Source organism: Notothenia rossii (genome assembly GCF_949606895.1).
Source record: "Notothenia rossii genome assembly, chromosome: 6".
Lineage (NCBI taxonomy): Eukaryota > Metazoa > Chordata > Actinopteri > Perciformes > Nototheniidae > Notothenia > Notothenia rossii.
In genome coordinates, this window is record NC_136909.1 from 87,633,585 (window position 1) to 87,658,561 (window position 24,977).

A 24,977-nucleotide genomic window follows, 5' to 3' on the forward strand; every position below is an offset into this window, starting at 1 on the left:
TCTCGACCGCCCTTCCAACGTGTGTTATCTCCACCATCTCACCCACATTTCCGTTCCTATTGCCTCACACCAAAGTTCGCTTTGTCATGCTGGGGATTGTCAACTTTCTGACTCGTAAGGCCCGGACACACCAAGCTGACACCAAAGAACTGACACAGACGGACCCCCGACTGTTGTGTCGCCTCTCGTCTCCTCGTCTTGGCCATGTGTCGCACTGGAACACACCGCAAAGACTTCAGACGGCCAAGAAGCACGTACGAACTGTGCATGCGTTCGTGGCAATACCTCTCCTCACCAGCAGGCGGCGGTAGTGCGTATTCGTCATTCAAAAGAGGCAACAACCGGAAGACAGACAATTTTACCGGGTGGGGTTTTTACCTAAATTAGCGTTAGGGTTACGGCTAAAAGGGGAATTGGCAGCTGATACTCTGCTTTAGTTTTTTTGGTTTATTTTCATACAAAGCCTTTGACCCAACAATAATGGATCCAGAAACACACATTTCCAGTGTTTTACCTGCTATAGATGGTATGTTCCCATGCTCACTTTATGCTTACGACCATACCCTACCATACCAATACTTAGATGGGACACCTCGGTATTCCCAGTGCTGCAGTCGTTGAATGAAGTGGTTTTGGTGGCACTATCCAGTATAACAGGGGAGTTTTGAATAAGGACGCTGCATATTGGTTTGTTCTGATAGAAATAAGGTTGAAGCTCGTTGTGCCAAAATACGCCACTATTTCAACACGTTCTAAGTAAAAACAGGGTTTTTCCGCTCGTTATAGTATGGTAGTTTAAACACACTTTACATAGGAATTGAACATTGTTCTTCAGATTGGTAGACATCCATTTACCCCTTTAGATAAACAAATCATTTCTAATGTTTCGTTGTATTAGGTATTAGGAGTAAAAGTACTGCTAAGTTTTTCTCGTGTATTTTTATTTCTGATCTACAAAGTCTATTGTGTCACTTATTCTGTTAATACAATCTGTTTTTTTGTGTTGTATTTGTTTATTCCTGAACACAATTGATCAGTTGTACTAAGTCTGTGTTCTTATTATTTCTGTATCATAGTTTAAATTATGTTTGTATTTGTTTTGTCGTAATTTCTCGTAGGATCTTTGCGTTTGTCTTTTATTCTTGTTCACAGAATTTCTCTGAAACCATACCTTTCACAATTTAACTTTGTCTATTTCTTATAGTCTTTTATCAATGCATTTGTTTTGTTCCATTCTGTTTTAGTGGTGCTTATTCGCAACATAATGCTATAAAAATACGTATTTGGTTTGTATACATGGAATGTAATGAAGTATTTTCGATAATGAGATATATATAAAGTCTTGCCCGATCTCATATATCTCAGAAGCTGAGCAGGGTCGGGCGGAGACATTGTTTTGCACATTTATGACCCTGAAGGTCGCCCAGAGGTCTAAGTATTGGTTCTTGATGTGGGGGGCCAGGGTTCATCACTCAAGTGTATTTAGTCTTGGCTCAAATTGGTTTTATTCCATCTAGCCTCCTTGCAATCTATGGAGGACAGAACATGACATAGGTAAGAATAAATAAATACATGTTTGAATAAATACAGGAACACTAATATAAATAACTGTGGAAATAGATACAGAAATAAAAACAATACAGTAATAAATAAATAAATAATTTAACTAAAAAGAAAATGATGTAAAAAATAAATAAATTAGATTGAGAACAAACAGGACACACATTATTATATATATTTAATGTATTTCTACATTTATGTTCACTTACATTCATTTATTAAAACATTTCTGTAAGCTAACGAGGTATGGGGATTTGGGAACTACGGACGGAGGAAACTGTTAAACATCGATGTGTTACGGTATCTGAGAGGACCCAAACGCAGGACACGGCAGAGTGTTGAAAAAAGGTTTATCTTGAGGTGGAGGAGCGGGAAGAATAATCCGGCTGGTGACGACAACACGGCGGTCGGAGAATGATCCTGCAGCTCAAGAAGAAAACACGTAAGAAGAACATCCAGGTTTGAGGAAATAGCTTAACAATGCTAAGTAGGCTAGGAGTTATACCACTGTGGTTTTACAAAGATCTGGCACTGACAGGTTGTGGAGCTTCCGCTGATATGCCGTTGTAAATGGCTTGATGGGAATCAGGTGTGTAGTCGGGGAGGGTGCACAGCTGATTGCAGCAGGTGAGTGGAGGTTGAGCCGGGAGCCAGGAATGACAGCCACCACGCCCACACAAACAACACAGACAGGAAAAAGGAAAACAAACACAAAAGAGGCGGCTGGAAGAGTACAGCTGCCACACGATGGGGTCTCCCCTGATTTATACAGTACACTTGCTTATGGGACATTTACGGAATTACAACAGCAGAAGTATAGTGCAGAAATATATTAAATATATCAAAGTAGTCACACGTTATTAATAATAAAAAACACAATAAGTAAAAACAAATAATAAGTAGGCTACACTATGGTTAAAACAAACTAAATAGCAGTATATATTTTTAAACAAGGTGACGATACAAAATTATAGAAGCAGCTGGTACTGTTTACAGATCCTAAATAAATTGACAGAAAAATAAAGCCTCAATTACACGACATTTTTAAACTAATCAGTGAATTTGAACCGTTCATTTGAATCATTTGACCATTTATGTGAACATGAACTGGAAGCACTTTACTGAATAGCAGAGGGGTTATTGATCATTAAAAAAAAACTCAAATATAAACAGTAGAAGTGTGGGAATGGAATTATTGACTACTTTTGAATTATAATTTTTTGGTGTTGCACTTTGTAGACGGTCCCTGCATTCAGATAGAAGTTGAGCAGCTCGGAGGACGGTGTGTATTGGCTTGTTTTGATAGAAAAGAGGGGTTAGAGCTTGTTGTCTACCTTACTGTGGTTGTTCAGAGACGACGATTGTGTTTGAGTTATTGATCTGTCAATATCTTTCTAACTTAACCAACTAGGAAGACACTCATCCCGCCCCGTAACGCTAGTCTTATGAATGAAGACTGTGAGAGGGCATTAAAGCCTGTCTCTACGACCTCTACCTGTTATCCCAATGATATTTCAAAACCTATAGCCCTTTCTCAATTCTCTCCTCGACTCCTATCCTTGCGTCTTAGTCCCGCCCACAGGAGATGCGAGCGGAGGAGTGGAGGAGGGGAACCGAGGACAAACACCATGTAAACACCAGTCTTTAGTACATTAGAAGTTTATTATGTTACTGCCAACGTTAGGCAGAGGTTAAGATCTGTACAGTGGTTCCACTTCATGGGGGAGCAGACGTGTCCCCTATCCTTTTCTGTAGTTCTGGCCAGAGAGATTTGATTTGTATTCAGAGTCCAGTATGTGTTCGTCTACCTGGCTCAGGGTTTGAGCTCTCATTCACACAGCAGCACTGGTTATGGGCTGCACTGTTTCTACTATATTCTATTTTATTTACTTGTACTGTTGTATCTGTGTTATTGTGTTGCTCTGATGGAGCAGCCTGTGACCTCAGATCTTCGTTGTCATAACTACACGGTAGCTATGCACACGTGACAATGAAAGCCTTGAATCTTGAATCTGCGCTAACCACTGAGCCACAAACTGGTTTCTGTCTCTTTCTGAAAGCAGCAGACAGAAAAGCTTTGTACACGACTGAGTGACCAAAACACAACACATCTTTATTTTGAATGTATTTTATTATAATGATTGGTTTTTAAATAATATTTTGTAAAGTTTTTATGTAATGTTTTATCATATTTATTTATATTTTTGTCTTTTACACTTTAAAACGAAAAAAAAACACTTTAATATTTGTTTTGAAAGTCTTTCTATTTAAATGTATTTAATTTGTATTTTTATCACTGTCTTGTTTTATTTATTTTTAATTGTTTTAATTTGAGTGTTTATTATTATTTTTTATTTTTGTATTATTATTTCTTACTATTATAATTGTGATTATTTTTGTATAGTATTTCTATTTCCTTTTTATTATTATTAACATTATTATTATTATTATTATTATTTATTTATCCGTCCTACGGTTAAACTAAATCTCTCTCGCCAAAAAAAACTGCAAACACAACAGAAAGACGTGTTGTTGTTCAAACTAAGTGAAAGCTCAGAGAGCGCTCCAGAGGTTTTCTTTTCTTTAAATCTTATTTATTTTTCTGTATTTCCATGTGTTTGATTTCTATCTGTATTTGTGTGTGAAGTGATGTTTGTTGTACTTTCCTGAATCACAGTGAAGATATTGAATCTGAAGCAAAAGCATATTTTCAGAATCAGAATTCCTTTATTTGTCCGAAAAGTGGAAATCTACATTATTACATCAAAAGATGTATAGTGCAGATAAAGTGAAACGAGTAGACTGTATATTCAAATATAACAAAGCAGGAAGACATTATTAATAATAAAGAAGAACAATAAGTAAAAACACATAACAAGTACACCACGGTTAAAAACAAATAGATGGAAATATATGTTTTAAACAACGTTGGTCTAACATCAGCTGTGATCCTGAACAGACTGAACTCTCTGGGCAGCAGGGAGGAAGTCTCTGGAACAGGAGGAGACTCTTCCTCCTACAGAGGAACCAGAGACACTGATCCAGACCAAACTGCAAACCCAGCATAGAGAGGTTCAGTGAATGTGGTTCTGATGGTGTGGAGGTGGATCAGTTTGTCAGAGGAGACTCTGTAGAAGGAGAGAGAGCCAGCAGGATGATCCAGATACACTGCTACTCTACCAGAGGAGGAGGAGGAGGAGGAGGAGGAGGAGGAGGAGGAGGAGGAGGAGGAGGAGGAGGTGTGTGTTTCTGTGTTATTGTGACAGACATAGTAACGACCACCAGAGCAGCTCAGACTCCAGGACTGATCATTCCTTCCAAACACACAGTCCTCACTGTCTCCTCTCCTCCTGAGTCCTCTGTAAGTCACTGATATAGTAACCCATCCTCTCCACTCGACCTCCCAGTAACAGAGACCAGTCAGAGCTTCTCTACACATCAGCTGTCTCCAGATATCAAACCTCTCTGGATGATCAGGATATGGCTGTAGCTCCTCCTCCACACGTGTCACCTTCCTGTTGTCCTCAGACAGTTTGAGGTTCCTCTGTGCTGTGTTTGTGTCGAGTGAGAGTTCACAGGAATCTGAGGAGAGGAACAGCAGCAGTTATTCATCTATCAGCTGTTCATTTATTGACACTTTGATGATGAAGGTTACATTTGAAGATGGTGGCTGCTTTGTTTTCATGAATCAAATTAAACCACACTCACACTTCCTCAGACCGGGTCTCAACCATCGGACTCCAGCAGGCTCCATCCTGAAAGAAGGGGGGGGGGGGGGGGGGTCAGAGCAGCATGGAGACATGGACATCACTCTCAAACTCAGAGCTTTGTTATTCTCCACAGATGAAGCTACATGTTCACGATATCATTTGAGATCAGTCGATAAATAAAGCTCATTAACTTCAATTATTATTTCTCAGAGAATAAGATGTAAGAGTTGATCAGTGTTCAGTTAGTGTTCCCTCAGCATCTGCTAGCAGCAGTCAATGAGTGTTTCTCTTACCTGGAATCTGAAGAGGAAAATCAATGAACTTTATTTAAAAGCATCTTTCATGCAACGCACTTTGGGTTTGCTTTGAGCAATGAAAGGTGCTTTGACCATACCATTTATTATTATTATTATGATGATGAATTCACAGGACATCTGATAGTTCATCATTGTGTTTAAAAGAGGGAGGGGCCATTTAGTGCTTTAAAAATAGGAGAAGCACTTCAGAATCAATTCAGATACAGGAGCCAGTGCAGATGGTGTCCATCAGGAGTGGGATGATCTCTGCTGTGTTTAGGTTGTTGGATGGATTTTGACTCTATTGCCAAAATGATAAAAGCAGTTTTTGGTCAGCAAATTAAAATGAGCATTAAAATGGAGATCAGAATCTAAAATGATAAAGATGTATTTCTTGTTGTCGTGTCTTCTCTGTAAACACAGAGCTGCTGCCTGAGTCTTATCCCGTGTCTTTAGTTCCCTTCAATGTTTTTGTCTTGGCATACACACGGTGGAGGAAATACGTATTTGATCCCTGCAGACTTTGTAAGTTCACCAACAAAGAAAGGACCAGTCTGTCATTTGAATGGTAGGTTTATATAAACAGTGAGAGAAAGAATATCAATAAGGAAATCCAGAAATGTACATTATATAAAAGATAAAAATGTATTTGCATTTAACTGAGTGAAATAAGTATTTGATCCCCTTGCAGAACATGTGTTAGGACTTGGTGGAGAAACCCTTGTTGGACACACAGAGGTCACACAGAGGTCAGACGCTTCTTGTAGTTGGTCTCCAGGTCTGTGCACATCTCAGGAAGGATGTTGGTCCACTCCTCTCTGAAGATCCAAATCCTTCAGGTGTTGAGGCTGATGCTTGGCATCTGGAAGCTTCAGCTCCCTCCACACATTTTCTATGGGATTAAGGTCCAGAGACTGGCTAGGACCCTCCATCACCTGAAGGTGCTTCTTCTTTAGCCTCTCCTGTGTTGCCTTGGCCGTATGTTCAGGGTCCTTGTGTGCATCCAGACTCGGTGAGGACACTATCGATACTGACTCAGCAATCACTGTAAGTTATATTCTTGTTTAAATAGACTTCTCTGTTTCATTTATTCTACTCTGTATAATTGTTCTGTAGTTATTGTAGCTAAAACGGTGATTTCTGAGAGATTTTAAAATCTCAGATCTGCTCAAGTCCAGCAGCTGTAACTCAGGTCTCAGTGAGTCACGCCCCTCAAGTGTGCATTCCAAGAGGTAGGAAGACTCTGCTGTCGCCCATCAGCAGAAAATAGTTAACTAATTACAGCGGCGTGCCCCCAAAGCTGTGAGAACTGAGCAATCAGGTATCCATCTTAGGTTGCGTTTTCCTGGAGCGTCAGCTTCAGCGTCAGCCAGACGAAGACTGACAAAGACATTAAGAGTCCTGTGGGAGACTGACAAAGACATTAAGAGTCCTGTGGGAGTCACGTGGGAGGCAAAGAGGAGGCAAATCGTACTCTGATTGCGCCAAGTATCGCTGGTGTTATTTAGTTTTATTCAATTCTCTTGGGTTCTCTAGCCCCTCATGCTATAATCATGTGTATTTTCTGCATTCCTGTTCATGTGTCTTCTCGCAATTATCACTGGCCCCGTGTTTCTCCTAATCGATTTCACCGGCCTGCTCTCGTCTATCCCACATGCTCCACTGAGATCCAACATCTCGTTTCAGGGGGCCTGTGGAACTGCCAGTCAGCTGTCCCTAAGGCTGACTTCATCTCTGGCTACGCTTCCCTGCAGTCTCTGGATTTCCTTGCTCTCACGGAGACCTGGATCACTCCATCCAACACATCCACCCCAGCAGCTCTCTCCACAGCATATTCCTTCTCCCATACACCCAGACCCTCTGGCAGAGGAGGTGGCACTGGTCTCCTGCTCTCTCCCAACTGGAGCTTTTCCCTCTTCAAGCTACCTAATTTCACTCCTTCTACCTTTGAATTCCATGCCGTCACAGTAACCCATCCTATACAATTAACCATTGTTGTTCTCTACCGTCCACCAGGCGCCTTGGGGGACTTCTTGGAGGAATTAGATCTCCTCTCACACATCCCTGAAACTGGCCCTCCCGCTGTACTTCTCGGAGATTTCAACCTCCAGACAGGGAAGATATCTGAACTAACATCTCTGTTAACCACCTTTGCTTTCTCACTGTCTCCATCCCCACCAACTCATAACGCTGGCCATGTCCTTGATCTCATATTCTCAAGGAACTGCTCTACTTCTAACCTCTCTGTAAACCCGCTCCACACATCCGATCACTTCTTCATTTCATTCTCTCTACCCCTTTCCAAACATAACAACCTAATCTCTTCTAACTCTGCTCCTGTCCGCCGTAACCTCCGTTCCCTCTCCCCCTCTACCTTTGCCTCATCGGTGCTCTCAGCCCTCCCTTCCTCTGACTCGTTCCAACTCCTGCCTCCAAACACTGCTGCAAAAACTCTCCTCTCTACTCTCTCATCCTCTCTGGACTTTCTCTGTCCTCTCACATCGCGGCCGGCTCGTCAGTCCCCTCCTGCTCCCTGGCTAAATGACGCACTGCGTGCTAATAGAACCATCCTTCGGGCAGCAGAGCGGAAATGGTGGAAATCCAAACACCATGACGACCTCCTAACCTATCAGGCTCTCCTCTCCTCTTTCTCTGCTTCCATCTCTCAGGCAAAAAGCACTTTCTTTCAAGATAAGATCCAATCTTCCTATTCCAATCCCAAAAAACTATTTTCTATCTTCTCCACCCTCTTGGACCCTCCCAAAGCACCTCCCCCCTCCTCCCTTCTGTCAAGCGACTTTGTTAACCACTTTGAAAAAAAGGTTGATGATATTCGCTCTTCTTTTTCTGACTCACCTTTACTCACCGCTGGGTCACCAGACCCTCACCCACACACTGACCTCCTTCTCCCCTCTCTCTCCAAGTGAGGTTCTTACCCTCGTTACCTCTGCCCGTCCTACCACCTGTTCTCTGGACCCTATCCCCTCAAACCTCCTTCAGACTATCGCTCCTGATATTCTACCATTTCTCACCCATTTCATCAACACTTCTCTAACTTCTGGTCACTTTCCAAACAGTCTCAAGGAGGCAAGAGTAAACCCTCTCCTTAAGAAACCCACTCTCAATCCGTCTGATGTTATTAACTACAGACCCGTCTCTCTCCTCCCGTTCCTGTCTAAAACACTTGAACGCGCTGTCTTTAAACAACTCTCCTGTTACCTCCATCAGAACAACCTTCTGGATCCGCACCAGTCTGGTTTCAAGGCAGGTCACTCAACAGAAACTGCTCTCCTTGCTGTCTCTGAGGAACTGCACACTGCTAAAGCAGCCTCCCTCTCCTCTGTCATCATCCTTCTGGACCTGTCTGCTGCATTCCACACAGTGAACCATCGGATCCTCCTTCGCACTCTCCAAGAACTTGGAGTTTCAGGCACTGCACTTTCCCTCCTCACCTCATACCTCAACGACCGCACCTACAGGGTTATTTGGAGAGGGTCCGAGTCCGACCCTTGTCAATTAACTACAGGGGTCCCTCAGGGCTCGGTTCTTGGTCCCCTCCTCTTCTCCCTGTACACAAACTCGCTCGGGTCTGTCATTAGCCCGCATGGTTTTTCATACCACTGCTACGCTGACGACACCCAACTAATTCTGTCCTCTCCCCGCTCAGAGACCCAGGTCGTCGCACGCATCTCTGCTTGCCTAGCAGACATCTCTCGGTGGATGTCTGCTCATCACCTCAAGCTCAACCTTGACAAGACTGAACTGCTCTTCCTTCCGGGAAAAGATTGTCCCACTCTTGACCTAACAATCAACATCGGCACCTCTGTTGTTTCCCCGACTCAGACTGCAAGGAATCTGGGTGTGGTCCTAGATAACAAATTGTCCTTCACTGCAAACATCGCTGCTACAACCCGCTGCTGCAGATACACGCTTTACAACATCAGGAGGATACGTCCCCAGCTGACCCAGACATCAGCGCAGATTCTGGTCCAGGCTCTCGTCATCTCACGCCTAGACTACTGCAACTCCCTCCTGGCTGGTCTACCTGCATGTGCCATCCGACCTCTGCAGCTCATCCAGAATGCAGCGGCTCGTCTGGTCTTCAACCTTCCCAAATTCTCCCACACCACACCGCTCCTCCGCTCCCTTCACTGGCTTCCAGTAACTGCTAGAATCCACTTCAAGACACTGGTACTTGCGTACCATGCTGTGAATGGATCTGGCCCTTCCTACATCCAGGACATGGTTAAACCGTACACCCCAGCACGTGCATTCCGCTCTGCATCAGCCAAACAGCTCGCTGCACCCGCACTGCGAGGGGGACCCAAGTTCCCATCAGCAAAAACACGTGGGTTTGCTATCCTGGCTCCAAAATGGTGGAATGAGCTCCCCATTGTAATCAGGACAGCAGATAGCTTACACATCTTCCGACGCAAACTGAAAACTCATCTCTTTAGACTCCACTTCGAGCGATAGAATTACTAACAAAGCACTTATATACTAATAAAGGGCTGGCTTTCTAAATGCCAGCTGAGTAGCACTTGAAATGTTTGGCTCTATGAAACCTGATGAACTTATATGATTCTGTTTTCTTCAAGGTTGTATTTTCCTGGTCGAATGCACTTATTGTAAGTCGCTTTGGATAAAAGCGTGAGCTAAATGCAATGTAATGTAATGTAATGCTGGAAGACCCCTCCATGACCCATGGTCAGTGTCCTGGCTGAGGGAAGGAGGCTATCGACCAAGATCTCACGGGACATGTCCCCGTCCATCCTCTCCTCGATGCAGGGAAGTCCTCCTGTCCCCTCAGCAGAGAAACAGCCCAAAGCAGAATGTCTCCACCTCCATGCCTGACGGATGGTGTTCTGGGGTTATAGTCAGCATCTCTCTTCCTCCAAACACGGCGTGTCGAGTTGAAGCCAAAGATCAACATTTTAGTCTCATCTGAGCTCATCCGCTTCTCCCAAGCCTTCTCTGAATCATTCAGATGTTCGTTGTCAAACTTCAGACGGCCTCTCGTGTTCTTCTTGAGCAGGGGGCCTTCAGGCACTGCAGGATTTGATCAACTATGGTGTAGTGTGTTACCAATAGGTTTCTTGGTGACTGTGGTCCCAGCTGCCTTGAGATCATTAACAAGTTCCTCCTGTGTAGTTCTTGGCTGATCCCTCACCTTTCTCATGATCATCAATACCCCACGGGGCCAGATCCTGTGTGGAGCCCAGACCGAGGGCCATTGATGCTCATTTTGTGTTTCTTCCATTTAGAAACACACACATTATTCTTCTGAATAATGGCACCAAGAGTTGTCTCCTTCTCACCAAGCTGCTTTCCGGTGGTCTTGTAGCCGATCCCAGCCTGGTGCAGGTCTACAGTCTCACCCTGAGGTCCTTAGACAGCTCTACAGTCTCGCCCATGGTGGAGAGATTGGAATCTGATTGATTGATTCTGTGGACAGGTGTCTTTTATACAGGTAACAAGTTGATTAGGAGTACTTTTTTAAAGGAAGATGAATTATTTGTCTGTGGGAGCCAGAATCCTTGTTTGTTGCAAAGGGATCAAATACTTATTTCACTCAGTTCAATGGAAATACATTTTTATCTTTTATATAATGTCAATTTCTGGATTTTCTTTTTGATATTCTTACTCTCAATGTTTATATAAACCTACCATTACAATGATAGACTGTTAATGTATTGTGTGGGCAAACTTAAAAAATCTGCAGGGGATCAAATACTTATTTCCTTCACTGTATATGTTTATAATACCTGAGAGTGTCCAGTCTCCAGAGAGGATCCTCCAGTCCAGCAGACAGCAGCTTCTCTCCTGAGTCTCCTGGATGATTGTAGCTCAGGTCCAGCTCTCTCAGATGGGAGGGGTTGGATCTCAGAGCTGAAGCCAGAGAAACACAGCCTTCCTCTGAGACCAGACAGAATGACAGCCTGAACACACACACACACACACACACACACACACACACACACACACACACACACACACACACACACACACACACACACACACACACACACACACACACACACACACACAGGTTCAAACAAGAGTGAGTCAAAAAACAATAACAAATGTTATTGAAGCAGATGCAACAAAAGGTTATGAGTGTATCCATCATTAATGTACATCGCAATTTAACTGGCTATAAGTTTAACATATTGATGAACCTGACCTGAGAGTCTCCAGAGCACAGTGAGGACTCTTCAGTCCAGCAGACAGCAGCTCCACTCCTGAATCCTGCAGGTCGTTGTTACTCAGGTCCAGCTCTCTCAGACTAGAGGACTGGGAGCTGAGGACTGAGGACAGAGCTGCACAGCTTCTCTCTGACAGCTTACAGCCACTCAATCTGAGGAGACAACAAAAATAAATGGAAGCAAATGTTAAAGTGGACTATGCTTTTATATAACATGTTTTCCTGGGCAAAACAGAAAAACTGTAAAGTATATTGTGTTACATTGGGTCTGAAAATTGACGATCACAACTGGGTTGAAAAATAACTTGAGTACATTGAACTTAGAAAACTCATCCAGTAATCATAGATGTTATTTCAGCTTAGGCTTTTACTGAAGCAACTAACAAACACTTCAATACAATGTCTAGAAAGTAATTTGAGGTCAAGTATCTTTCCCAAGGACACTTTGACATGTTAACCTCAGGGAGAGGGGATCGAATCAATTACCCTCCCCTTGGTTATCGCCTATTTCCCTTCTGGGCAACAGCAGCCCAATATATCAATACATATTCAAAAGGGAGCTCAACATGTTGATGGATCCTGACCTGAGAGTCTCCAGAGTACAGTGAGGACTCTCCAGTCCAGCAGACAGCAGCTTCACTCCTGAATCCTGCAGGTCGTTGTTACTCAGGTCCAGCTCTCTCAGACTAGAGGACTGGGAGCTGAGGACTGAGGACAGAGCTGCACAGCTTCTCTCTGACAGCTCACAGCCACTCAGTCTGATAAAGAAAGTACAAACAATATTTTAAAAAGATGAGCATAATATTTACTTTACTTTTCATTTAGCTGACGCTTTTATCCAAAGCGACTTACAATTACAGAGACATTCTCCCTGGAGAAACTGAGGACTAAGTGCCTTACTCAAGGGCACACGAGTGGTGGTGTTCCTGGCGGGAATTGAACTCACAACGTTCAGATCTTCATCCCACCTCACTATCCATTAGACCACCACTACTTCATGTTATTACATGGCTTAGTTGAATACTCGATTCTGATTGGTCAATTCAGAACACGTGACACGTTGTTAATACCGAACAGACAGACCGCTGTCAAGCACTTATTGTAGCGTGAGACATTTCTGCAGCACGTTATATCAGTCACCAATGTGGTTAGCTAGCTATATTCACGGAGAGAAATCACACACAACCATCATCTCTTTGGTCGGAGTTCACAAGACCGTTTATTGTGCGCATGCTCGCAACAGCATCCCAGTGTGCCCAGTGTGCACGCAGGCAACACATGTTCCAAATGTAACTAATGTGATTGGCTTAACATGGCTTTGTCATATAACTAAATATGCTCAACACTCCCACTCAAAGACATGTGTATAGCTCTCTATAATGGTAAATAAAACCAAAAATACAAAACTCCAAAAAAAATAAAACATTTGGCATACTGGCAGTGTTCTTAAGACTTCAAAACATTTACATCTGCCAGTTCACATTACTCTCCAAACAAATATCCCTTGAAACTCTCAAACTTAGCCTTTGTCACTGGCTTGGTAAAGACATCCGCTACCATGTTTGCAGTAGGACAGTATTCTATACATATTTTCCCTTCTGTGTGTGCAGACCGTACAAAGTGATACTTTATGTCAATATGTTTGCTTCTCTGTCTGCATACTGGGTTCTTAGATAAAGCTATCGCCCCCTGGTTGTCCTCATATATCTTGACTGGTACATGCTGGTTACAACTATCTATTCCTCTTAGTAGTTGTACAAGGTACATACTCTCTTGAGTAGTGGCTGCTAGTGCCATATACTCAGCTTCGCAGGTGGATAATGCCACCGTTGGCTGTTTCCTGCTCTTCCACGATATAACTGGACCATTCTCAGTTAAGCTGAAACAGTATCCAGTTGTGCTCCTCCTATCATCCCTATCGGCTGCCCAATCAGCATCACTGTACCCCTCCAGCTTTAGAACGCTTTCCTCACATTTCTGGTAGTGTAGCTCTTGATCTATAGTACCCTTTAAGTACCTCAGTAGGTGTTTGGCTGTAGCCCAATGCTGCTGCTTTGGTTCTGCTAGGTATTGAGATAGTTTACTAACCACCCAGCTCAGGTCAGGTCTAGTACATGTCATAATGTATATCAAGCTACCTACTATCTCTCGGTATCCTGTTGAATCAATCACTTCACCCTCACTGTCAAAGTTTAACTTTTGCTCACATGGGGTGGATCTCGGTTTGCATTCAGACATTCCAAATTTTGCTAACATCTTCTCTATATGTCTCTTTTGAGTCATTTTGATCTCTCCATCACTCTGTCTGAAATCGATACCCAGGAAGTGTTTAAGTGGACCCATATCCTTCATCTTAAAACTTTTGTTCAACATTTCTTTGACATCAGTGAGTAAGGTGTTGTCACTCGCTGCTATGATTAAGTCATCCACCCATACTAACAGAATCACTTTCTCATTCTCAGTATTTCTGCTGTAGACACAATGATCAGCATCATTTTGCACAAAACCGTTCTCTGTAAGGTGATCATGCAGTAACATGTTCCAGTTACGTCCGGACTGTTTTAAACCATACAATGACTTGTTTAGTTTACACACTAAGTGTTCCCCTGTTTTTGATTTGATTTCAAAACCTTCCGGCTGCTCCATATATACCTCACAGTCGATTGGAGCATGGAGGTAAGCAGTCTTCACATCCATTTGGTGTAAAGTAAGATCCTCCTGTACAGCCACCTGCATTAATGCTCGTACAGAGGTCATGTTGGCTGTTGGTGAAAAGGTCTCTTTATAATCAATCCCTTCAACTTGACTATACCCCTTTGCAACATATCTGGCTTTACAAATCTCAGATCCATCTGGGCTCTCTTTCACTGCATATACCCAGCGACCTCCCACTGCTTGTTTGCCTCTTGGCAGTGGAGTCAGAGTGAAAGTTTCATTCTCGGTCAAAGAATTAATCTCCTCTTTCATCGCATCAGCCCACATTTTTGACTTCTTAGAGTCCATTGCCTCTTTAAGTGTATTAGGTACACCATAAGCTACTCTGTAGAAATAATCTACATTCTCACTTTCGTCACCATCACACTCAGCTTTACACTGGTACTCCTTAAAGTATTCTGGAGCCTTTCTCTGTCTCGTAGGGTATCTCCTTTCTCCCTCTTCTCTCTCAGTACTATCTATCTGGGTAGGACCTGCCTCAGCAGTCTCTTCACCACTGGACTCTTTACGCTCCTTAGGCTGTCCCTGTACCTGGTTGACTCTCTTTGGTGGTGTATCTGCATAACTCTCAAAGTCTTCCCCCATGTCACAATCTGTCTGAGTCTGTCTATCTGCGCTACCTTTGGTGATGAATTTCACCAGCCTAGGTTTTAGGACTTTTCCTGTCTCAGGATAATACACATTGTATGCTGGACTGTATTTGTCATAGCCTACAAGGATCCCCTTTTCACATCTAGAATCCAGCTTCTTTTTATCCTGCTTATATACATAGCATTCAGAGCCAAATATCCTCATGTTAGATAGGTTAGGTGTTTTTCCTGTGAAAACACAGTAAGGTGTCTGCTCTAGCCGCTTACTGTAGCACCTGTTGCGGATTTGAGCTGCTGTCTGTACAGCATATGTCCATAATTGCTTTGGGAGGTTACTCTCCAATAGCATGCATCGTGACATCTCAAATAAGGTTCTCCAACCTCTTTCGGCAGTTCCATTCTGATGAGGTGAGTAGGGTGCACTCTTCTCATGCCTTATCCCGTTACTCCTAAGTAGAGACTGGAACTCTTGTCCCGTAAACTCTGTGCCGTTATCAGACCTTATGCACTTTATCTTTCCATATGGCGCTACATCTGCTATGAATTTTTCAGTAGCTTTTGTCGCGTCACTCTTTGCTTTGATAAAGTATGGAAAAATCATCCCACTGTAATCATCAGTAAATGCTATTGCATATCTGTACCCATCTTTATCTGCTGGTTCTATACGACCGCATAGGTCTGTGTGAACTAGCTCTAACACAGTTGTAGCTTTAGCATCTGCATGCCTGTTTCTGCTTTGTGTAAATTTGCCCTGTGTGCATATTTCACAGTTTTGATTGGACATGTCATGTTTCCCTTTTATAGACATCCCTTCAACCACCTTCTCTAATTTTGCAACATCATCAAAATTGCAATGACCAAGTATCCTATGCCACGTTTGAATGTCATGACACCCATACATTTCATCAACATTTTCATCCTCTACTGTGCTAAGGTAATACAGCCTACCATACACGTCCATTTTGAACTTGGTACCATTCTTGTTGACCAGCCAGTCATTACCGTCCTTGAAGTGGACCTCAGCTCCGTTGGCTGTCGCTGCTTTGACTGAAAAGATGTTTTGTGGAAAAGATGGGATGTAGAGCGCTTGCTTGAGCCTCGTTTTCACCTGTCGTCCTTCGCTGTCCAGCAAACAGACTTCAGCGTCTCCCCTCATCTTCGCCATCCCGCTCACCTTGGATCCGTCGGCCAGCTCGATCATGTGGTCCTCGGGTCTGAAGCTCTTGTCAACTGTTTTGAACTTTGTGGCGTCGTTGATCATGTGTGCTGTGGCGCCGCAGTCGACCATTAGACCTTTCTTGTTCCCTCTCTGTGTAGGGCAGTCACTCATCCTGAAGAAACTGAAAGATGTTGGCTCTGCCCCCGTCTCTTCATCAGCTTTCTTCACATGGTCACGGCCTCGTCCTCGACTGCGCCCCATTCCTCGCTGTGGTGTGTCCCATTTTCGTTCCTCTCTTCTCACGTGGTACCCGTCAGGACATATTCTGGCCATGTGTCCCTTTTTACCGCACGTGTAACACTCAACATCAGCCAGGTCCATTTTCTTTCCTCTTCCTCGTCCTCGTGACCTCGTTGCCCCGCTAGATTTCATCACGTTGTCTTCTTCAACATTCACGTCACTCTTCCCATATTTTTCTGTACTCTCATAACTTCGCAGTTTCGTTTTAAACTCGCCAAACGTTACAGTGTCATTCGTCTGGGTGATGTGCACGACGAATGGCTTGTATGAATCAGGTAGCCCCTTAACTACCATAGCTATCTGAAGCCCATCACTAATGTGCTCTTCTGCTCTTCTCAATGACGTGAATATAGTTTCTGCTCGAATAATATAGTCAGTGACCGTTTCATTGCTAGCCTTATGGAGCGAGGAAAGTTCACAGTACAAACTCACCACGCGGGGTTTGTCTTTTCCTGCATAGTGCTCGCGAAGAATATTCAGTGCTTTTCTTCCATCATGTTTCGCGTCCCTCATTACTAACGACAAGCTCTTGTTGTCCAGACATTGCACTAGCTCTGCATATGCCTCACCGTTCTTGGTTTCATCTTCCGCGAGAGTTTCTTCGTCGTACCCATCTATCTCCGGGTCTTCCGAGATAACTTCTCTGAGACCACGTAACTCCATGTGCGCGAGGAACCTCGTCTCCCAGAGCTCGTAACTTTTCTCTTCACCGTCGAATAAAAGTCTGAACCACCTTTGGCCTGCATGACTGGGCCCATAACCTGTAGCGTGAGACATTTCTGCAGCACGTTATATCAGTCACCAATGTGGTTAGCTAGCTATATTCACGGAGAGAAATCACACACAACCATCATCTCTTTGGTCGGAGTTCACAAGACCGTTTATTGTGCGCATGCTCGCAACAGCATCCCAGTGTGCCCAGTGTGCACGCAGGCAACACATGTTCCAAATGTAACTAATGTGATTGGCTTAACATGGCTTTGTCATATAACTAAATATGCTCAACACTTATTGACCGTTGTTAAGGACGCTCACATCTGCAAAAAGAAGTCCGTTCGATTGAACTGTATACAGTTTGGCTGAAAAGCTAACTGACAAGACAAGAGCGACAAGAAAACAGCGGAGAAGTAACGGGCAGAAATCCTCCTTTTACGCAGCGGTCCAGACACAGACATCAAACGGCGACACATATTCAGTTGCAAGTTACTTTGACATTAGGGCAGGGATATCTAGATACTCCCCAAGGTTTGACATCATGACTTCTGCTACTTTTAAAGCAAGCAGCGATGTTTTCAAATCTGAAATCTAAAAGCGCCTCAAAAACGCTATCGAAGCAGTTCCTGCCGTTGCTACGTTAGTTCAAACGGTAACAAAGGACTATTTGTCTTCTTCTTCTTCTTCTTCTTCTTCTTCTTCTTCTTCTTCTTCTTCTTCTTCTTCTCTTGCTTTTGGCGGATTGCAAACAACTTAAAAGGTGCATACCGCCACCTACTGTACATGAGTATGCATCATCACATCATTCCAACTCATTAACCTATGTTCTAATCAAAATAAAATTAAAATAAATAAATCAATCAATAAAACCATTAAATAAATAAAACAAAACAAAACAAATCTATGTTCTTTCCTGACCTAATGTTAAATTATTTTTCCTACCCCAGTTTCACTCAAGAATTTAAACAGTGCCTTTTTGGTAGCTTTTACTCCCTCTCCTTTTGTTCCCAAAACACCAACCACACTCCACTCCCTCTCTGCCTCTAAGACTTTAGCCTTTAATTGTTCTCTTTCCGCTTTATAGATGTCACAATTTAACAATATATGTTCTACATCTTCTTTTACTGCACAGTTCCCACACTTGTTACTGTCACTTTTCCCCATGATATACAGCGTACTGTTCAAAGCCGTGTGATTTATTCTGAGTCTAGCCATCATGATTTCCTCCCTTCTGTTTCTTTCTTTATGAATATTAATGTAATTGTATTTTGTACTTTGTGATAGTCCCTGCCTTTCTGGTCTTTCTCCCACCTTTTCTGCCAGATCTCCATCCCTTTCTTCTTAATGACTGCTTTTCCTTCTCCTTCTCCAAGTTGAACTGGTAATGTTATTTGCTTTTGTAGTGCACTTTTTGCTAATCTATCAGCACACTCGTTCCCTTTCACCCCCTCATGTGCAGGCACCCAGCAGAACTGCAGATCTATGCCGCTTCTGTGCAGTCTTAACAGGCTATGATTCAGTTCTATGAGAATGTCTTCTCTAGTAGTTGTTGTTGATTGTATGCTTTGTAATATGGACAATGAATCTGTACATATAACCACCCTATCTGGTCTGACCTCTTCAACCCACTGCAATCCTATTATTACATCAAGCATTTCTGCTATATACACTGATAATTGATCAGACGCTCTTTTTAAAATAGATATTTTAAAGTCTGGGATGTATATGCCAACTCCAACACACTCTTCCTTGTTCTTAGAACCATCTGTATAGATTTGTAGGTAATTGTAGTACTTTTCGTTCAGATACATACTTGTTTTAATTCCCACTTCATTTATTTGCCACTCTTTTTTCCTTTCTATGATATTCATATCTATGTTAGCTTCTGGGAACAGCCATGGGGGAACACTGCTAAATGGGGTTGCTTTGGCAAACGTGATATTCTCCACTCCATATGCCCTCGTTCTTTCCTTACTCGTCCAGCCAAACCCACGTCTCTGGAATTTTGCATATTCCCAGCAATCCTGTAATATTCTGTTTGGAATATTTTCTTCTCCACTTCCTTGTAGCCTGACCCAGTATGACAGAGCAAGTCTCTCTCTTCTGATCTCCAGCGGTGTCTCTCCTGCTTCTATCAGAACTGCATTGATAGGGGATGACTTTATTGCTCCAATACACAGCCACAATGCTTTATATTGTATTCTATCAATTTTTAAAAGCGATGTTTTTGCTGCTGCTCCATATACTATACAACCGTAATCTATTGTGGACCTCATAATTGATCTGTAAATGTCTATTAATGCTTGTTTGTCTGCGCCCCAGTTGCATCCAGCTACAGCTCGTAATACATTTAATACTTTTTTGCATTTTGTTTCCACTTGATTAATATGCATGTTCCATGTGTATTTGCTATCAAACCACAGTCCTAGGTATTTGAACTCATTCACCTTTTTCATTGGATGCTCATATAGTGTTAGCTGTTGGCCATCAATCTTGCGTTTGTTTGTAAATACCATGTAGCATGACTTGCTTTCTGACATTTTGAATCCCCAGTTATATGACCACCTCTCCACTTTTGTAATCGCTCTAGCTATATTCTCCATTACGTATGGGGCATTTCTTCCCCTCATCCAAATAGCCCCATTATCTGCGTACAGAGCCGATTGTATGCATGTGTCTAAGCATGTAAAAATATCATTAATCATGATGTTGAATAATATTGGACTGACTGCACTCCCTTGGGGAATACCATTTTCTATTTCAAAATAGTTGGAAATATCTGCTCCAACCGACTATTTGTCTTAGCGGATGCATGTCAATTTAAATCAATACATACAACTATTTTTTAAATCAATAAAATCATTTTCTAAATCCACAAAAGCATTTCAATTAATATTGGGAGTCATAACGTTACTTTGTTGAGAATGTGTCCATGTAATAAGCGGGATAATGTGCAGTGACTTGGTCATGATGGGGAAAAGAACACCTTCATGCCGATCTAGATCCCTCCGCTTCGCGTCGGGCTCCTGATCAGCCTGTCGGTGTTCTTTTCCCCATCATGACCAAGTCGCTGCACATTATCCCTTATTTATTAAATGGCTTAGTTGAATACTCGATTCTGATTGGTCAATTCAGAACACGTGAGACGTTGTTAATACCGAACAGACAGACCGCTGTCAAGGACTTATTGACCGTTGTTAAGGACGCTCACATCTGCAGAAAGAAGTCCGTTCGATTTAACTGTATACAGTTTGGCTGAAAAGCAAACTGCATGCAGTTTGCTTTTCTAACTGACAAGACAAGAGCGACAAGAAAACAGCGGAGAAGTAACGGGCAAAAACCCTCCTTTTACGCAGCGGTCCAGACATAGACATCAAACGGCGACACATATTCAGTGTGCAGTTCCTTTGACATTAGGGCAGGGGTATCTAGATACTCCCCAAGGTTTGACATCATGAATTGTGCTACTTTTAAAGCAAGCAGCGATGTTTTCAAATCTGCAATCAAAAAGCTCCTCAAAAACGCTATCGAAGCAGTTCCTGCCGTTGCTACGTTAGTTCAAACGGTAACAACGGAGTATTTTTCTTAGCGGATGCATGTCAATTTAAATCAATACATACAACTATTTTTTAAATCAATAAAATCATTTTCTAAATCCATAAAAGCATTTCAATTAATATTGGGAGTCATAACGTTACTTTGTTGAGAATGTGGCCGTGTGATAAGCGGGATAATGTGCAGCGACTTGGTCATGATGGGGAAAAGAACACCGACAGGCCGATCAGGAGCCCGACGCGAAGCGGAGGGATCTAGATCGGCATGAAGGCCGCGTCGCAGCACATTATCCCTTACATATTTGAATGTTTCTGTACTCACAGAGCCTTCCTGGAGGCTTTGACCACTGGCAGCAGCCTCAGAAGAGCCTCCTCTGAAGCAGAGTATTTCTTCAGGTCAAACACGTCCAGATCTTCTTCTGATGACAGTAAGATGAAGACCAGAGCTGACCACTGAGCAGGAGACAGATTATCTGTGGAGAGACTTCCTGAACTCAGGGACTGTTGGATCTGCTCCACTAGAGAACGATCGTTCAGTTCATTCAGACAGTGGAACAGGTTGATGCTTCTCTCTGGAGACAGATCCTCTTCTATCTTCTTCTTGATGTACTGGACTGTTTCCTGATTGGTCTCTGAGCTACTTCCTGTTTCTGTCAGCAGGCCTCGTAGGAGTTTCTGATTGGTCTGCAGAGAAAGACCCAAGAGGAAGCGGAGGAACAAGTCCAGGTGTCCGTTTGGACTCTGTAAGGCCTGGTCCACAGCACTCTGGTAGAGATGTGTTAGTTCAGGTTTGGGTCTGAAGACTTTAGGCAGCCAGGAGGTTGTTGGTTCTTCTGACAGCAGGTTGATACGAGAATTGATACATTTTCGATGGACATGAAGAGCAGCCAGAAACTCCTGAACGCTCAGATGGACGAAGCAGAACACCTTGTCCCTCTGGTACAGTCCTCTCTCCTCTCTAAAGACCTGTGTGAACACTCCTGAGTACACTGAGGCTGCTCTGATATCGATGCCACACTCTGTCAGGTCGGACTCATAGAAGATCAGGTTGCCTTTCTGCAGCTGCTCAAAAGCCAGTTTCCCCAGAGACTCCATCATCTTCCTGCTCTTTGGACTCCAGTGTGGATCTGTCTCAGCTCCTCCATCATACTTGATGTTCTTCACTTTGGACTGAACCACCAGGAAGTGGATGTACATCTCAGTCAGGGTCTTGGGCAGCTCTCCCCCCTCTCTGGTTTTCAACACCTCCTCCAGAACTGAAGCAGAGATCCAGCAGAAGACTGGGATGTGGCACATGATGTGGAGGCTTCGTGAGGTCTTGATGTGGGAGATGATGGTGCCGGCCTGCTCCTGATCTCTGAACCTCTTCCTGAAGTACTCCTCCTTCTGTGGGTCAGTGAACCCTCGGACCTCTGTCACCATGTCCACACACTGAGGAGGGATCTGATTGGCTGCTGCAGGTCGTGTGGTTATCCAGAGGCAAGCAGAGGGAAGCAGCTTCCCCCTGATGAGGTTTGTCAGCAGCACATCCACTGAGGTGGACTCTGTGACATCAGTCAGGATCTCAGTGTTGAGGAAGTCCAGAGGAAGTCGACACTCATCCAGACCGTCAAAGATGAACACAACCGGGAACTGATCAAACCTGCAGATTCCTGCGTCTCTGGTTTCAGAGAAGAAGTGATGAACAAGTTCCACCAAGCTGTACTTGTTCTCTCTCACCACATTCAGCTCTCTGAAGGTGAATGGAAATATGAACTGGATGTCCTGGTTGGCTTTGCCTTCAGCCCAGTCCAGAGTGAACTTCTGTGTTAAGACTGTTTTCCCAATGCCAGCCACGCCCTTTGTCAGCACTGCTCTGATTGGTGCATCTCTTCCAGGTGAGGCTTTAAAGAGGTCTTCTTGTCTGATGGTTGTTTCTGGTCTGTCTGGTTTCCTGGATGCTGTTTCAATCTGTCTGACCTCATGTTCATCATTGACCTCTGCAGACCCCCCCTCTGTGATGTAGAGCTCTGTGTAGATCTGGTTCAGAAGGGTTGGGTTTCCTGCTTTAGCAATGCCCTCAAACACACACTGGAACCTCTCCTTCAGGTTAGACTTAAGTTCACGCTGACACACTCCAGAACGACTTCCTGAATGAACACACAACAAATCAGATCAATGAGTCAAATACATCCTTAAAGAATGAGGATCTGAATATACTTTGTTCCATCTCTTGAGACTTTAGTCAACATTTATCCAGCTTGTTAAATCTCTATAGAAACCCTCTTACTGCTCTGCAGACGGTCAGCCAGCTCCTCCTGCTCCATGCTCCTCAGGAAGTGCAGTGTGATGTTCAGAAATGCCTCTCTGTTCCTCCTCCTCTGCTCTTCATCCTCACCGTCCAACACCTCCTCATCATCCCTCTGACTCTCTAAGCACTCTGGGTAATCTGAACTCAGAGCCTCCTGGATCTTCTTCAGCTCGTTCTTCACAAAAGTGATGATGTTGTCCTCCAGCAGCTGGAACAGAATACATGAACAACACAATCAAACTAAAGTCACCAAACATCAGATCCATGTTGGACAGACTGACCATCCACTGATCTACAAAGTGCATCATGGAGTTGACTGTGAGCAGAACAGATGTGAAGTAGCTGTAGTTCATGTACAGACCATAAATGTGGAGTCCAGCTGTGTCTGATGCTGCTGGGCAGACTGACCTCTGGGAACCTCTGAGCTCTGCTGGTCCTCTCTGTGAGGAATCATGAAGAAACAACTCACATTATCTCTGATATGCTTCAGTGGTGCTGGAAATGTGGATCAGGTGCATGTGTGAGCAACAGGAGAAAGGTTAGATCACTGGATTTGTCTGGGCCTCGCACGGAGTACCAACTTTAGCAGCTGTAGAAGTTATTGCCAATTTTTATTTTAAACTAAAACCTCAAAATAACATTTTATAGACACATGAATTGGTACAAAGGTTAAAGGGCAGTGATATCACTCATCCTTGACTATCAGCAACACTAAATACTAAGAAGTGCCACGCACCAAAATGAAAGTAATCAGTGACTGTAATCTTTGATTAAGGTTTAACAATTACATTTAATTTGATCAAGAGCTGTTTAATTGTTCAATAGAGCACCAGGTGAAGAGCAAAACACCACACAGCAATTACACATTTTAGAAATGAGAAGCAAAAACTGCTGCAAATACAGGGAAACATTGACCTCCGACTGACGAGGAGCAATGGCAAACACTCAGGTATGTATTCACACAGAGCTGATCATAAGCTGGAGTAGACGTCCACACAGTTGAGTTTCCCTCCCTTTGGACGCAAGCTGCAGGATTACAAAACTCCAGCTTTACTTAAGAAGGAAAGAAATGTAACTCAGATGAGAAACACTGAAGGTAAACATGACCCTTATTTCTTTATTTAAAGAAACCTTCATCAGAATCAGAAACAGGTTTATTGCCAAGTTGGTGTTTATGGTGCTTAAAGCTTTCAAACCTGATACGCCTTATAAATGATCAAAGCTGCTTTTATTAGAAAGGAACCAGAGAAGTGTCTCACCAAGAAAATTCAACAGAGCCACACTTTCTTAGCTGGGTCAATACAACCTGAAAGCAGAGCAGCAGGTACCATGAAGGGGGTTATCAACTTTCAATCCTCACCTTTGACCAACAGAGTGTCGTCCATCTTTGAAGCGCATAGGTGTCCCCATAGACCAGTCACTCTTCATGGACACACAGCTGGGTTCAGGTTCCTCCAGCCTCCTCCTGAAACATGAGAAACAAACAGTTAGGAATCTGGACCGTCACAATGGTCCTAAATACTATTCATATTAGAATGTGTTTAATAAACAGGGGCCATGCTTATAAATACATGAATCTCAAAGAAGGGATGAGTTATGCCAGATTAAGATCATTTCTATCTGCAGTCCTTAGACAGGTACGCACATAATGGTCATCGAACACTTAAAACATCTCCTAGTCTCCATCACACTAACACTTAGTCAGATCAGAGCTCAGAGCACCATATAACAACATGAGAATACTTTATGATCAGATCAAGTCTGACATGCTTCTGGCATCACAGCAGCTCCTTTAGCAACGTCAACGAGGACAAACATCAAGACAAGAAACAAGGAAACAGATATTTACCATAACAACACAGTCACTGAAGACACCATGTTCAT

The 24,977-nt window shown here is 43.2% G+C and overlaps 1 protein-coding gene across 1 annotated transcript; it reads right to left on the reverse strand.

The window, feature by feature from the left end:
- Positions 1–4,299: 4,299 nt before the first annotated feature.
- On the reverse strand, positions 4,300–23,177 carry LOC307044228 (NLR family CARD domain-containing protein 3-like). Its single transcript, XM_079689310.1, has 7 exons — positions 23,073–23,177; positions 21,126–22,932; positions 12,356–12,529; positions 11,751–11,924; positions 11,332–11,505; positions 5,269–5,315; positions 4,300–5,142 (listed from the first exon to the last, which is right to left on the reverse strand). The coding sequence occupies exons 1-7, from the start codon at positions 23,107–23,109 to the stop codon at positions 4,577–4,579; spliced, it is 2,979 nt and encodes a 992-aa protein (XP_079545436.1). The 5' UTR covers positions 23,110–23,177; the 3' UTR covers positions 4,300–4,576.
- Between the last annotated feature and the right edge of the window lie 1,800 nt (positions 23,178–24,977).

What these genes read in the sequence shown, in the direction of transcription:
- LOC307044228 (XM_079689310.1), bottom strand. Translation starts at nt 23,109, where the DNA reads ATGGAGCAGGAGGAGCTGGCTGACCGTCTGCAGAGCA. An exon ending in AAAGCCTCCAGGAAGGCTCT is followed by an intron (nt 12,530 to 21,125) that starts GTGAGTACAGAA and finishes TTTCTTTATCAG; the next exon opens with ACTGAGTGGCTGTGAGCTGT. An exon ending in TGGAGACTGGACACTCTCAG is followed by an intron (nt 5,316 to 11,331) that starts GTATTATAAACA and finishes CCCTTCTTTCAG; the next exon opens with GATGGAGCCTGCTGGAGTCC.